General features: G+C 45.8%; 1 protein-coding gene across 2 annotated transcripts in view; it reads left to right on the top strand.

Moving 5' to 3' along the window:
* Nucleotides 1-10,500, top strand: part of TRIP10 (thyroid hormone receptor interactor 10) — a 173,762-nt gene extending 163,262 nt beyond the window's left edge. For both annotated transcript variants that reach the window (XM_085600427.1, XM_085600426.1), the window contains 3 exons: nucleotides 325-446; nucleotides 6,476-6,606; nucleotides 7,671-10,500. In XM_085600427.1, the coding sequence (XP_085456553.1) occupies nucleotides 325-446; nucleotides 6,476-6,606; nucleotides 7,671-7,819 (402 nt within the window). In that variant the 3' untranslated portion in view covers nucleotides 7,820-10,500. The remainder of the gene's footprint in view (nucleotides 1-324; nucleotides 447-6,475; nucleotides 6,607-7,670) is intronic.
* Nucleotides 10,501-12,284: the final 1,784 nt, after the last annotated feature.

Raw genomic sequence — 12,284 nt, 5'->3', positions numbered from 1 at the left:
TTCACCTTCCCTCCATCACTCAGAAGGATGTATATTGAATCCTGGGGTCCTGTGGGGCATGCTGACTGCTGAAATAGGCAGTGTGTGTGTGGATTGTTTTCTGACTCAGACATGTAGTTTTGTCCATCTAGAAATGTAGCAGTGCTGCCTCCTTTAACCCCCCTAAGAGAAGTATTGAGGGCCTCTCTTATTGAGGAGGCATGTGGAGTTATGTTTTTGAGACTAAGTTTCCTATAGTTTAGAGGAAATAGTTTGATTGTTATTAGAGCATAATTCTGATAAGTGGATGATCTTTGACCTCTGATACTGTTTCCTCTGTGTCAGGCCTGGCTGGCTAATGCTAATGGGCAAACGATCAGTCGTGGCGATACCATCATGAGGTACAACAACCAACTGGAACGCCCCACGAGCATGAACAACAATGATAGCTCCCAAGAGAAAGACAGGTAATTTCTGGTTTGAGGTCTAATTTCTGCATCCTCTTTACCACTTCCTTGGATCACTTTCTCCATCCTGGGCGACCTTCTTCTCCAGCTCCTCCTTAACCTCCATGGTCTCTTCCCATCTCTTGCTCCATACCTTCAGTGTGAAGACTTCATGTTTAGGGTCTTGCATGCTTCTCCTACGGATTTTCTGCTCTCTTTTCTCTGCTTAGATGGTGGGGGGGAATTGTGGCTCGGCCAGCTGCCACTGAAAATTAACCTTTTCCCACAGTATGCACCTAACTACTATCCTTATTCTCCCAACCCTTTTCAGTGGAGATTTTGCTACCAAGAACACCAGCCTGTGGCTCAATGTCAGTGTCTTCCTACTTCTCGTAACTACGCCCCCATCTTCCCTGGTGACTCCTGACCCGGGCCTCCACTCACCTTTACCTGCTGAGGTTACTGAAGTATGTGCCTCCTTTGCCACTGTGATTAGGAGAGCAGCAAAGATACTAGACCTCAGATTGCCTACCACTGAAGTCAAAACAAATGTCCTCACTGAAGTGCTTCATCCAGAACCGACTGAACCTGATCCTCTTCTCCCTTTTAGTGAGACTCTCACAGACACACTTCTGAACACCTGGGCAAAGCCAGTACTTTGCCCTTCAGTGAACAGGCAGATTGCAAGGTCTCAGAGGCCTGCTCCAGGGGACCCTGCCCTCTGCAGCACCCCACTCCAAAGAACCTGGTGGCGCAGGTCTCCTCAGCCCAAATGCGTTTCCAACTATCCCACCAGACAGTCAAAACGCATGTAGGCATTCGCTAAAAGAGTGTTCTCAAATCTGTGAACACAAGCTGCCTCCTGTGGAGATACTCGCATGCGTTATGGGACAAGGTGGCATACATCTTTCCAGCCATCCCTGATAACATCCTGCCCAGCCTCCAATGAAGTACTCCATCCACTCTGGTCTGGACACCACCAACCGCTTGGGTAAGGCAGTGAGAACCAGCATGGTACTGCAGCGCCACTCTTTGATTTGCCCCACTGGCTTTTTGAGTGACGTCCAGCATGTTGTATTGACTTTCCATTTGATGGCACATGTCTCTTCGGAGAGAAGGTGGACTCTGCTCTGGAGCTCTTTAAAGAGAGCAAGGTATTGGCACATTATCTTGGGTTGGAAATCCCTGTATGACAGTTTCCCCCACAATTTCGTCCCTTTCGAGGCTTTAGAAGGTGCTCCAGCACAGGCTGTATCACACCTTGCCTCGGCAACAGGCCTCCCAAGCCTTTCAAGGTGGAGGCCAGGGATTTGGTCGCCAGCATCGAGGGGCAATATACTACCCAATTACCTGCACTAACTTCAACAACACCCTTGGCGCCACTGCTGCAAAATCGCTCTTAAGTTTCCCTCAGCAGTGCACGATCACCCAGTAGGATCCGCATCCCCTTTTACTGTCCTGGGTGGAGGAGCATCACCTTCCACCAGTGGCTACTGCACAATGTGCAGAATGGTTACTTCTTCTCCTTCTTGTCACCCCTTCCATCATACCACCAAGCCAGGGGCCTACATGGCCATACTCCAGAGGGTGTTCAATCTCTCTTGACCAGGTGAGCCATAGAAAGGGCACCCGCTTCAGAGATTGGAACTGGTGGCTATTCCTGTTGCCTTTTTGGTGCCGAAGAAGAACTTTGCCCTATCTTCAATCTTCGCCCTCTGAACTTCTGTCACCGGAAGAACAAGTTCAGAATACTGACCCTGGCCAAATGTTTGGTCTGCCCTGGGCCCAGGATACTGGATTGTAGCATTGAACCTGCTAGACACCTACTGCCACATGCTGTTCTGCAGTCTCATATAACCTACCTGCAGTTTCAGTTAGGCCACAAGCACTTTCAGTTCTCTGTGCTCTCCTTTGGCCTTACCAGAGCACCCTGGGTTTTCTCGAAGGTGATAGTGGTGGGTGCTGCTCATCTGTGGAGGTTTGGAATACCAGTGTTTCTTTACCTCGACGAATGGCTGATGAAGGCAGAATCGCCTCATAGTTGTGAACAATCTCCAGACCATGGCCAACCTGTTTACATCATTATGTCTTCCCATCCATGTGGTGCTAATGATGATGATTGATACATCAATACTGGTTTGGGGAGGTCATCTAGGAGAGGTGGAGATCAAAAGACTCTGGTCTACGGCGGAACTTCACCTCCACATCAATTTGTTGGAGTTGCGAACAGTTCGCTTGCCAGTGGAGGATTTCATTCCATCTATCAAGGGGGAACGGGTACAGGTTCTCACAGACAACACTAGTACTGCAACAGACAGTACGAAGTGGAGTCATGGGTCCTGTACCAGGAGGCTCTGTGCCTCTGGAAGTGGCTGAATCAAAAAGGCATCTCCTGGTTGTACTGTATCTGACAGGATCTTTAAACAGCAGGGCATACAAACGCAGCTGATGTAGCCTAGCAGGTCACAAATGGTGGCTGCACTAAGTAGTGGGCCAGGGCATCTTCCAGCAGTGGGGGTAACCCTGGCTTTATCTTTTCATCACCTCCGGGAACATGAAGTGTCCAAGCTTTTATGCTTTGGAATTCCAGGGCTTCTTTCTTTCTGAGGCACGTTTTCCTTCTGCATGGGACTCCTGTACGCCTTTCCTCCGCAGCCTCTCTTACCCAGAGTTCTGAAGATGATCAGGAAGGACTGTGGCCCAAATCATCCTAGTAGCTCCTGTCTGGGTGAGGAGAGTGTGGTACCTGGAACTTCTGGACTTGAGCATCTGTTCTCCGATCTGGGCACCCTTTGCAGAGGGCCTCCTATCCCTGCAGTAAGGCAGGGTCCTGCACCAGAGCATGCACATCCTGCACCACCATGCTTGGAGACTGAGCCGTGATCGTTGAAGGCTTTTGATCTTCTTCCCCAAGTTGTGGGTCTCATCTTGGCAGGAAGACTTTCCTCTACCAAAACTGTTTATGCAGGACTCTGGGAGAAGTTTGTAGTATGGTGTTCCTCCAGAAACATCCAGCCACAATTGTCTGATATATTGTTGCTTTGTCTTTTTTTTTTTTAAGCCCCTCAAGGCCTTGTTTTGGCAACCATTAAAGATTTCTTTCTGCTCTTATGTCTACCTGATCAGCCATTGTTCCGCAAATCATCTGTTGTGGCGAGTTTTTTGATAGGGTTGAATCGTATGTAACGCCAACTACTTTTTGATGCCTCAGTTGGACTTTAATTTGGTTCTCACTTAACTGTGCATGTTCCTTTTGAGCCGATGCACAACTGTTCTCTTAGTCTTCTCAAGTTGAAGACAATTTTTAGGTCTCGCGTGCCGTGGCAGCGCATGCGCTGCTCACCTCGCGTACTTTATTGCTAACCAGGACTTTCAAAAGAGGGCTTTAAGCCCCACCCCTCATTTCCATTGGCTGGCGTCACCGTTTATGCTAAACGGTGGCCTGCCATTGTAAATTAGGGTTTTCTGTAGACGCCCTTTGGCCTCCGAGCCGGACTCGGGGGCCTGCTTTGCGTCTGTCGCCTTAGCGTTAAATGCAGAGGGGTTGAGTTTGCTGTGGCTGTCAGGAGCACCCCGGGGCACGCTAGCAACCAGGCTGCCCTGACAGCTCTGCCTGACTGGAGGCCAGCAGGAGCCTGTCGCAATGCTTCTCCGTGGGAAGTAGGCAGCGGCCTTCCCAATAATGGAACTCCCTTGCTGACCGACCCATAGCTTTGTTGAAACACAATTCAAAAGGTTTGCATCGAGCATGTGCAAAAAAAAACCAAAAAACCTCCCTGCGCCTTTAAATGTCCAAACGAGAGTGGGACTTCGGGTGTATTTTGACAGCAGCTCTTTTTCATTCGAATCAAGACGCTCTTGGTTCCCTTCACTCAACCCATGTGAGGAAGTTAGGCTTGCTGTTTTTTTCTAAATTAGTTTTTGTCGTGTCTAGTTTTCATAGGTTCTGTCAGTCATCCCAGGCTTGCAGCGAAGTGGGAGTGGGTGCTACAGCACTATCGTGTCTACACACTCTAGTTCCGGTGTTGAAATGTACGCTCTTACAGCGAGACACTTTAGACTGGAACCTCACACTTTTTGTATGTTTTCTTTGAGACCTACTGTTCGACGGTTGCCTTTGGGTACAATACCCCCGTCTCCTCCCCCATACTCTGTGCATTTAGGTATATTGTGATATTGTGCAAAGTGGTTACATTCTTGCTAGAAGCCGCGCGTTGTGAAAGGTGCTTGCACAAGAGGTACATTTCTGTCAGCCGGATTTCTGAAGTATTGCTCCGAACCGGGTTTGCTTTTCAGTTTAATATAAAGGTCTATTGTCTGAGGGCAGTAAGAAATGGCCTTTGTATCCAAGTACAGCCACAGAAATGAGCAGCGCTCAACGAAAGGCTGTGTTAATTGCCGGGGCAGCTGAATGTCCGTGCGTGGTTCAAACACGCTCTCCTAATGTGCTGTGAAGGCGCCTGCTGGCCCGCCCTCCCCCCCCCCCCCCCTTACCCAAAGCATGGTATCTCCTTGCACCAATCGCACACACGTTCCTTTGTATGTTTATCGGCAGCTTTTCTTAATGGAGCGCAAGCATTTTAAGTTTGACAGCTCCCCCTACAGAACGATTGCCACCATTGACCACCATGAACGCCGATGTTTAGCAGCAGATCTTTTTTGCAGCACTTTGGTAGACAAGCCTCAACCCCTTTTCCATGTCATGGGCTTTTTAATACAGTAGTGAGGGCGGTTTTTAAATGTATTTGCAGATGACATCATAGATTCCTTCCTTGCTAGGTACCTGCTTTAAAATAAGAATTAAATGTGAACGCTGAACCTTAATGCTAGTTTGAAGAAACGGACGCGCGTGGCCATTTGCACATGTCTATTGATAAGCAAATTTCGTTACTACCCCTGGCATACATTTTTAGAAAAGAGGGTTTGGTCTACTAACTATGCGCAACTTGCTCGGACTAGTTTATTAAAAACCAAGTCGAAACACCTGGGTTTCTATTCTTAGATGTGGACTCTTTCTATTAAGTTGTATGATGAGACCCACTCTTTCCCACCTCAACCAGGCGTATTGACACCAATCGCCCTGAAGTAAATTTAATTAAATGCAATCTAATTTCAAGCACATTAAAATATCAGTAGACACCACACATAGTGCCTAGTAATTTACTAGATTCAAAGGACCCAAAGAAATATGTAATGTAACTGGCGCCCCCGTAAAGCGCTCCAATACCGTCGAGTCCGCACTATATACAACTGCAAAAAAAAAGGCAGTGAGTACTATATATAAATAAAGTACAAAACCCCCTAACAAGGTGGGCAAGTCACTGGGGCGGGCAGACAAAATAAATAAATGTGACCCAGAGGTACATTTTAGCTATGGAACTAAAAATACTTGCCAACTAATCTCGGCTCGACCACTTCACCTAAATATGCTGAAAATAAACACTTTATTCTAAAGCTGGATGGGACCTAAAACAGAGTTACATTTCCCTGGGAAGTCATTTGCCTTGCTATCAGAATCATTGCCAACCAACCCAGAAGTGAAAACTGTGGAACCAGGAGACATGTTTTTCAACCCACTCCTCCAATTGGGCCTACCTGTGTGCTCTTGGGCAATCACTTTTTGAATGTATTATCTCCAGGCATATAATGCTGCCATCTGGAGGGGTTGTGGACAATGCTCTTAGTTTAACAGTGCCCCCTGCCTCACCATCCTCTGACCGGTGTGAATCTTGCTCCTCAGCGACTCAGCACCCTGAAAGCTCCGGGGCTGCACAATGTGCTGCATTTCTAAATCCTTATAAGGTCTCAAAGGCGAAACCGATTGCATTGCAAATGCTTGTTCTTCATAGCAATCACGGCTGCTCGTCGTATGAGTGATTTACAAGTGCAGTATAGTGCTCAACAGAAATAGCGTTGCCTAAGTAACTTTTTCATTTATTCCAACTCTCTGCCCAAGCATAAATCTTTCCCTGCTAAGCTGGTCTCTGTCACTCCATGGTGCATGCACTCCTAGCTTACACCTATTCTTTTTTCTCCTTCTCTTACCACAGTACTGACGCTTCACACTCTGATGACAGCCAGGACCCTTCGAACCAGCCCATCTACACCGAATTTGAGGATGACTTTGATGATGATGCACCAACTCCCATCGGACAGTGCACAGCTGCCTATCCATTCGATGGTATGAAGAATTCTCAGCCGCTTACATCTAGGTGGCCACTTGGCTCAGGGATACTTTGTGCCTAACCTGGCCAGTGATGAACAAGTAGTGGTGGGTCTCTAGTAGGAGAACCTTGGTGATGGTGTGGAGTTGCAAATGATCATGAGGTTGGAGTTCATTGATCTGTTAGTTGCTTTTATTTGTGATTTTCTTGTTGAGAAATCAGAGCTAGTCCTTTATCAATAACAATCACATTTTAAAAGTGTCTGGGGGGTGGATGCGGGGGGATTGATAGTAATCTCTGTCTGCAGGATGTGGCGAACTGTTTTGGTGACTGCATGATGGAGAGTGGCTACTGGCCTGAACCTACATTTTTTGTTGGCTGGAAGTATGGTAGTGGACAGGGTCCTCCTCTTTGTGACATAACAGTGTGGGGGGTAGTGGTCCTTGTCTCTTGGTTGCTGTTAAAGTGGTTGTTTGTCCCTGGTTAAGTGGTGCTTAGTCACAGGCTGCCAGATCAAAGAGTGTCTGGATGCCTGGTTTCTGTAAGCAATCCTTTCTGGTTTGGATGGATTGGTTTTGTTGGCTATCATTGATGGGATTCAAAAGTAATGTAGTCCTTTTTCAGTTCTGCTTGGGTGATGGAAAATGCCTTCAGGGTGACTGCTAAAGTGGCTAAGACCCAAGTCTTTGATTGTAATCCCCCTGATTTGCTTTGTTGCTTTATAGTGGTGTTTTAGAATGAAGTACCCCAGGATGTGTTCCTGGGCTGTGGTAGAATGTCCCTTGTATTTTCTTTGGGCATGTAAGGGTCGTAGAACACTACGGGACTGTGCCTCCTTCTTTGGGGTTTAAGATTTCTAGTAGTTGGTTGGCCTTGATTTTAATCCCTGTTCAGTAACTAGTGTTCCTGTCTAATTTGGGTGGAGTGCTATTGGTAGGAGCTCCTGGCTTGTGAAGGTGGTGTTGTGCAGGTGTCCACTGATGTTCTGTCTGGGGAGTGTGCAGCCCCCTTTGCTTGAAAAGTGGCTTGAACTGTAAATCCAGAATCTGCTTGTGGTGTGAGTTTTGCCTTTTTGTTCCAGGCTCCAGCGAGGGTACAATCGCCATGATCGAAGGCGAGGAGCTCAACCTCATGGAGGAAGATAAAGGTGACGGCTGGACCCGTGTGCGGAAACTGAAAGGTGGTGAGGGGTATGTGCCAACCTCCTATCTGCGCATCAACCAGAACTAACAGAATACACCAGAGTTCTGGCCAGTGACTCACGAAAAGGGGATAACCACCCAGATACTGGCAAGGACATGAGCGGAGGCCACCAAAGTGCCTACTATAGACTCATGTAGAGAAGGAAAACCCGCACATGCCAGTCATCAATTTATATCAAAGGCGAGACCACCCACATATGGCATGGAGAGGAGCAAAGACTTCCTAACTGACCCATCATTGACTCTTTTAAAATATGGGCAAAAGGAGTGTGGGGGGACAAGTTTATGGAATGGACATTAGGAGGGGCTATACTGTATGCAAGAGGCGTTGCTTTCTACAAGGATGTGGTAGATGCAATTGTCGTGAAAACGAAAGGCTTACCCATGACTGCAATTGATCCAGCTGGGTGTATCAGGAGGTATTCTCAGGGTACTAAGTGGGAACAACGTCCTTCGCACTGCTTGGTTGAATGTCCTGCTGCCCTCACACTGTGGAAGTGATACCCTTTCTCCTCCACGTTGGCCAAGTGCATGTCCTGCCTTGTTTACATTGCCTAAATGGCGGTCCAAACTCCTTTCCAGTGTGTCGGTGATATCCTACCTCCTGCACTTTACATCAATTGATATTCTGTTTTCTTTGTGTTATACAAGTTGCTTTCCTGTCTCCTTGACACTGCCCATATCTTTACGATGCCACAGTGAAACCTGTCTGTCTGTACCAGGGATAATGTCTATTTGGTGCACCATCTCTGGCTTAGTTATGGGTTAATGTCTCAGCGATGCACAATCTCACGCTTTTATGGAGTAATGTCACTTCAGTGCACTTCATCGTTTGCAGCTAATGTTTCTTCAGTGCACATTCTCGCTTCACTATCTCTTTGGCGCACTATGTCTCGCCATTTTGAAGGTGATGTATTTAAAGGACAGTCTCTTGCTCCCTTATTGGGCAAATCACTCCAAATCACTCCATTATTATATGAGTCATGTTTTGTAATTGTGCCATCTCTCGCTCCCTAAGAGGCTAATGTCTCCTTAGGCTGCAGTGCCTTCCTATGTTATGGGGCGATGCCTCTTTGTTGATTGCTGTTATAGAGTAATATTTCTTTAATACACAGTCCCTCGCTCTGCTACCGGTTAATGTCTCTTCTGTGCACAGCTTCCTGTTACATTATGAGAGTAATGCCTCATGGGTGCACACTGTCTTACTCCATAATTGGGACAGTCTCTCGACTATGCGGTAATATTCTTTCAGTGTTTTGCCACTTTATTTTTCTTGAACTTCTCTTCAATGGTCAACCTCTTATTTATTGATGAGCTAGTGGGTCTTTGGTGCACCCTCGGTCACTAAGAGGGCAGTCTCGCTGATATGGGAAAATATATTTTCAAAGTGCAGTCTTTAGCTCTGTAATAGGAATGTCTCTTCATTTTCCATTGCTTGCTCAGTTATTGAGTTGATGGTATGCAGTACCTTGCTTGGTTATAGAGCAAAGCCTCTTTAACACTCAGTCTCTCTTGGTTATAGTCAGTGGTTCAAGTAATGTCTCTTCCCTCTGCAGGCTCATGTTCTGTTAAGGAATTAATGTTGACTTCATGGGCAGTCTCATGCTGCTTTGTGAGATCGATATGTCTGATATGCAGTGCCTTGCTACTTTATGGGGTTAACGTGTCAAATGCACATTTTCTCGCTCCCTTAGAGGGTAATGCCTCTTTAATGTGTAATCTCTCTCTTACGTATAAGGTGGTCCTTCTCTCGATGGGTGTTCTTGCTATGATGCCTGTAGGTCCGAATCCTGGTTCTGAGATGTGGTCTGTGGATCGCCGCCCAATAAGTGTCATATTCACCTTTGGTGCCTTAATTCTCATTCTGTAAATAGCATTTTGTAACTTTATGTTTTATATAAAGGTTTATATGTCTCACATAGTGAAGCCCACGAGTCTCTAGGTGAAAGTCATGAGATTTTATTTGGAAGGCAGGGGGAGAAGAAGATCAGAAAGATGGTGGTGTAAAGATTTCTGCACAAGCTCTCTACCTAGACGTTGAATACTGTGAGAGTCTGGAGCTCCTGCACTTACTCCTTTCACTCAGCCTGTCCCCCAAAACATTCTTATCACACTGTCACCCCGCTTTTCACTCCTCTGTATTTGCCTTTTTCACTGTCTCCCATCACCCCCATGTCTTTCTTGGGTTCATTTCTAACCCCCCTGTTTCTCTACACTGTTTCTTGCCATGTTTCTCTTTTGACCCTTTATTACTTCCCATGGTTTCGCCTCCCTTTCTGTTTCCTTCTTCTTCGTTGCTCTTCGCTTGTTTTTCTATGTCCTCTGTCTCGCTCCCCTTTTTTACCCAGCCTTTACAGCTTTTCCTTGGTTTGTCCCAGCTAGTCCTTGGTCTTCCTAGCTCCTCACTGGTTTTTCCTACCTCCTCACTTCCTCCCCTGCTTCCTGCCTTCCAGTGCTCCCCTCATTTCTTTGTCTTTTCTTCTTGCATCCTCTCCATGTTCCAGACTTTACTGCAGGTCCCTGTTGTGAGTCAGGGTTCATACAGCGGAAGTGACTTGTGTTAGAGATCGGGTGTTGCCTCCACCTCTCCTCTAGGGAAGATGCAGGGTGCCACATGACAACTGTCAGTTGCCTGGTACTATAATTTGGGCTCTAGAGACTTTGCTGTATATTTAAGTTCATTTTAAATAAAGGAAATATTTTATCATTGCTTAGATGTGAAGTTATTCTTTTGCTTCTTTCTATTTCGCATTGTATTGGAAAACTGGCTGGTGGTGTGATGAGCCATCCCGCTAGTTTTCCATTTGGAATGGCTGGAAACTCACTACAGTGAATCATTGTGCTATTTTTCCTAAAGAAAGGAGTCATGGAAGGGGCTGAGGTGCAATTCATGTACAACCTAAGATGAAGGGTAGCTATCATTGATCTACTCTTGGTGTAACTGTGCCTTGCAGATGTCTTGAGGCTTCTCTATTATGGTGGCACATCAAGCAAAATACTTGTTTAGAAAGGATGAAGAGCATCAGTAATGCTTCTGATGTGGTCCCAGCATAGTAAACTATGAAACCAGAGCTGGATAATTTATTAACACAGCAAGCATTGTGAATGCCAAAGAGTCAGACTTGCATTGTATTCATGTCACGTGAGCACTCGCAGCAGACCGCTTAAGCTGCCTGTAGTCCAAAATGAAATGTATGGTTGTTGTACACACGTGAGCATATGGTGTTCCCATTATTCCATGTATGTGAAATTATGAAGTAGAGAATGGCTATGTAGGAACTACATGTTTGTAGCTCTTGTAGCTGCACATCACAAGTTTTGCACACTCCTGCTATCAAATGTTGGGCATGGGTGTTGCAAGTTATTGTTCTCAGAAGTCCAAGTTTTGATTTATAGGTAACTCGTGAACACTTTCAGAAGCCCAAAATGTACCACGACAAAGACTCCACCTCAGATTTATTTGTACGCCTTTGGACATGCATTTGGGGCTCCGGAAATGTTGAGCTGTTCGACTACAGTGACCAGAACCGCCTTCTACAACATTGGAAAAAACACCACTACTGATGGCAGCTCATACTTGACAAAACAGTTTCTGTTAGAGCCAGGGTGTATGAGAATGATTTTAAGAACTGAAACAATTGGGTCCATCTAAATACATCATATGCAATCCTTGTGTTTTCTACTGTATGTCCATTATTCAGCACTGATTTACTTGTGACCATATTTATTAGGTTAAGGAGTGTGTGAGCACCACCCATGAGTTTTATAAAATAGTGAATGTTTCACAACTTTTTAATCCACATGTAATGTAAAAGCATTATTTAACTAATGTGTTAGAAGTATGTGAAAAATTACTAACTGTGTAATAAATCACATACCGTTGATTGATACTACTCCTGGCCATGACTAAACCTCATTCACTGTGTTCATAAATTATCTATAGCCATCCATGGTTAGCGAAGTGTCTTAAAATAACCTCTAATCTTATAATGGTGCACTAGTCCATTAAATAGCCATCATGTCAACTTTACTGTGGCTTTCCTATAACTGGAGGAATGGACAAATTAGTCACTGAATTCCATGTTAAAGATTATTGTTCCACGACAAAAAAGTCTAGATCCAAGCGCAAAAAGAAATGGCTTTATCATTGTTGTTCAAGCTTTCTTTCTGATGAATGATTCTACCTGCATACTCCTCACCTCTTGAATACCCCACGTGCCAGGCTGGATGCAGAAACCTCTTGCATAGTTTCCCCATGCTGATAGGGGGTACCGGCTACATGTTGGTGCAGAAAGCTGAGCTGGGGTGATCTCACCAGAGCCATTTAGCACCCACCCTTGCCCCCAGATGGCAGGGGAGATTTTCCTTTGCTTTCCGATGTGGCTCCAGAGTTGTTCTCTTCCACTTGAGGATATTCTTTGCTCTCCAGATTGTTAAACTTTTTTGTTAGTGCAGTGCTGTTATACACATGTCCCCACCAAAGAAATTGAGGT

Source organism: Triturus cristatus, chromosome 4_2, assembly GCF_964204655.1.
Source record: "Triturus cristatus chromosome 4_2, aTriCri1.1, whole genome shotgun sequence".
Classification (NCBI taxonomy): domain Eukaryota; kingdom Metazoa; phylum Chordata; class Amphibia; order Caudata; family Salamandridae; genus Triturus; species Triturus cristatus.
This window is presented reverse-complemented; position numbering and strand designations above follow the sequence as displayed.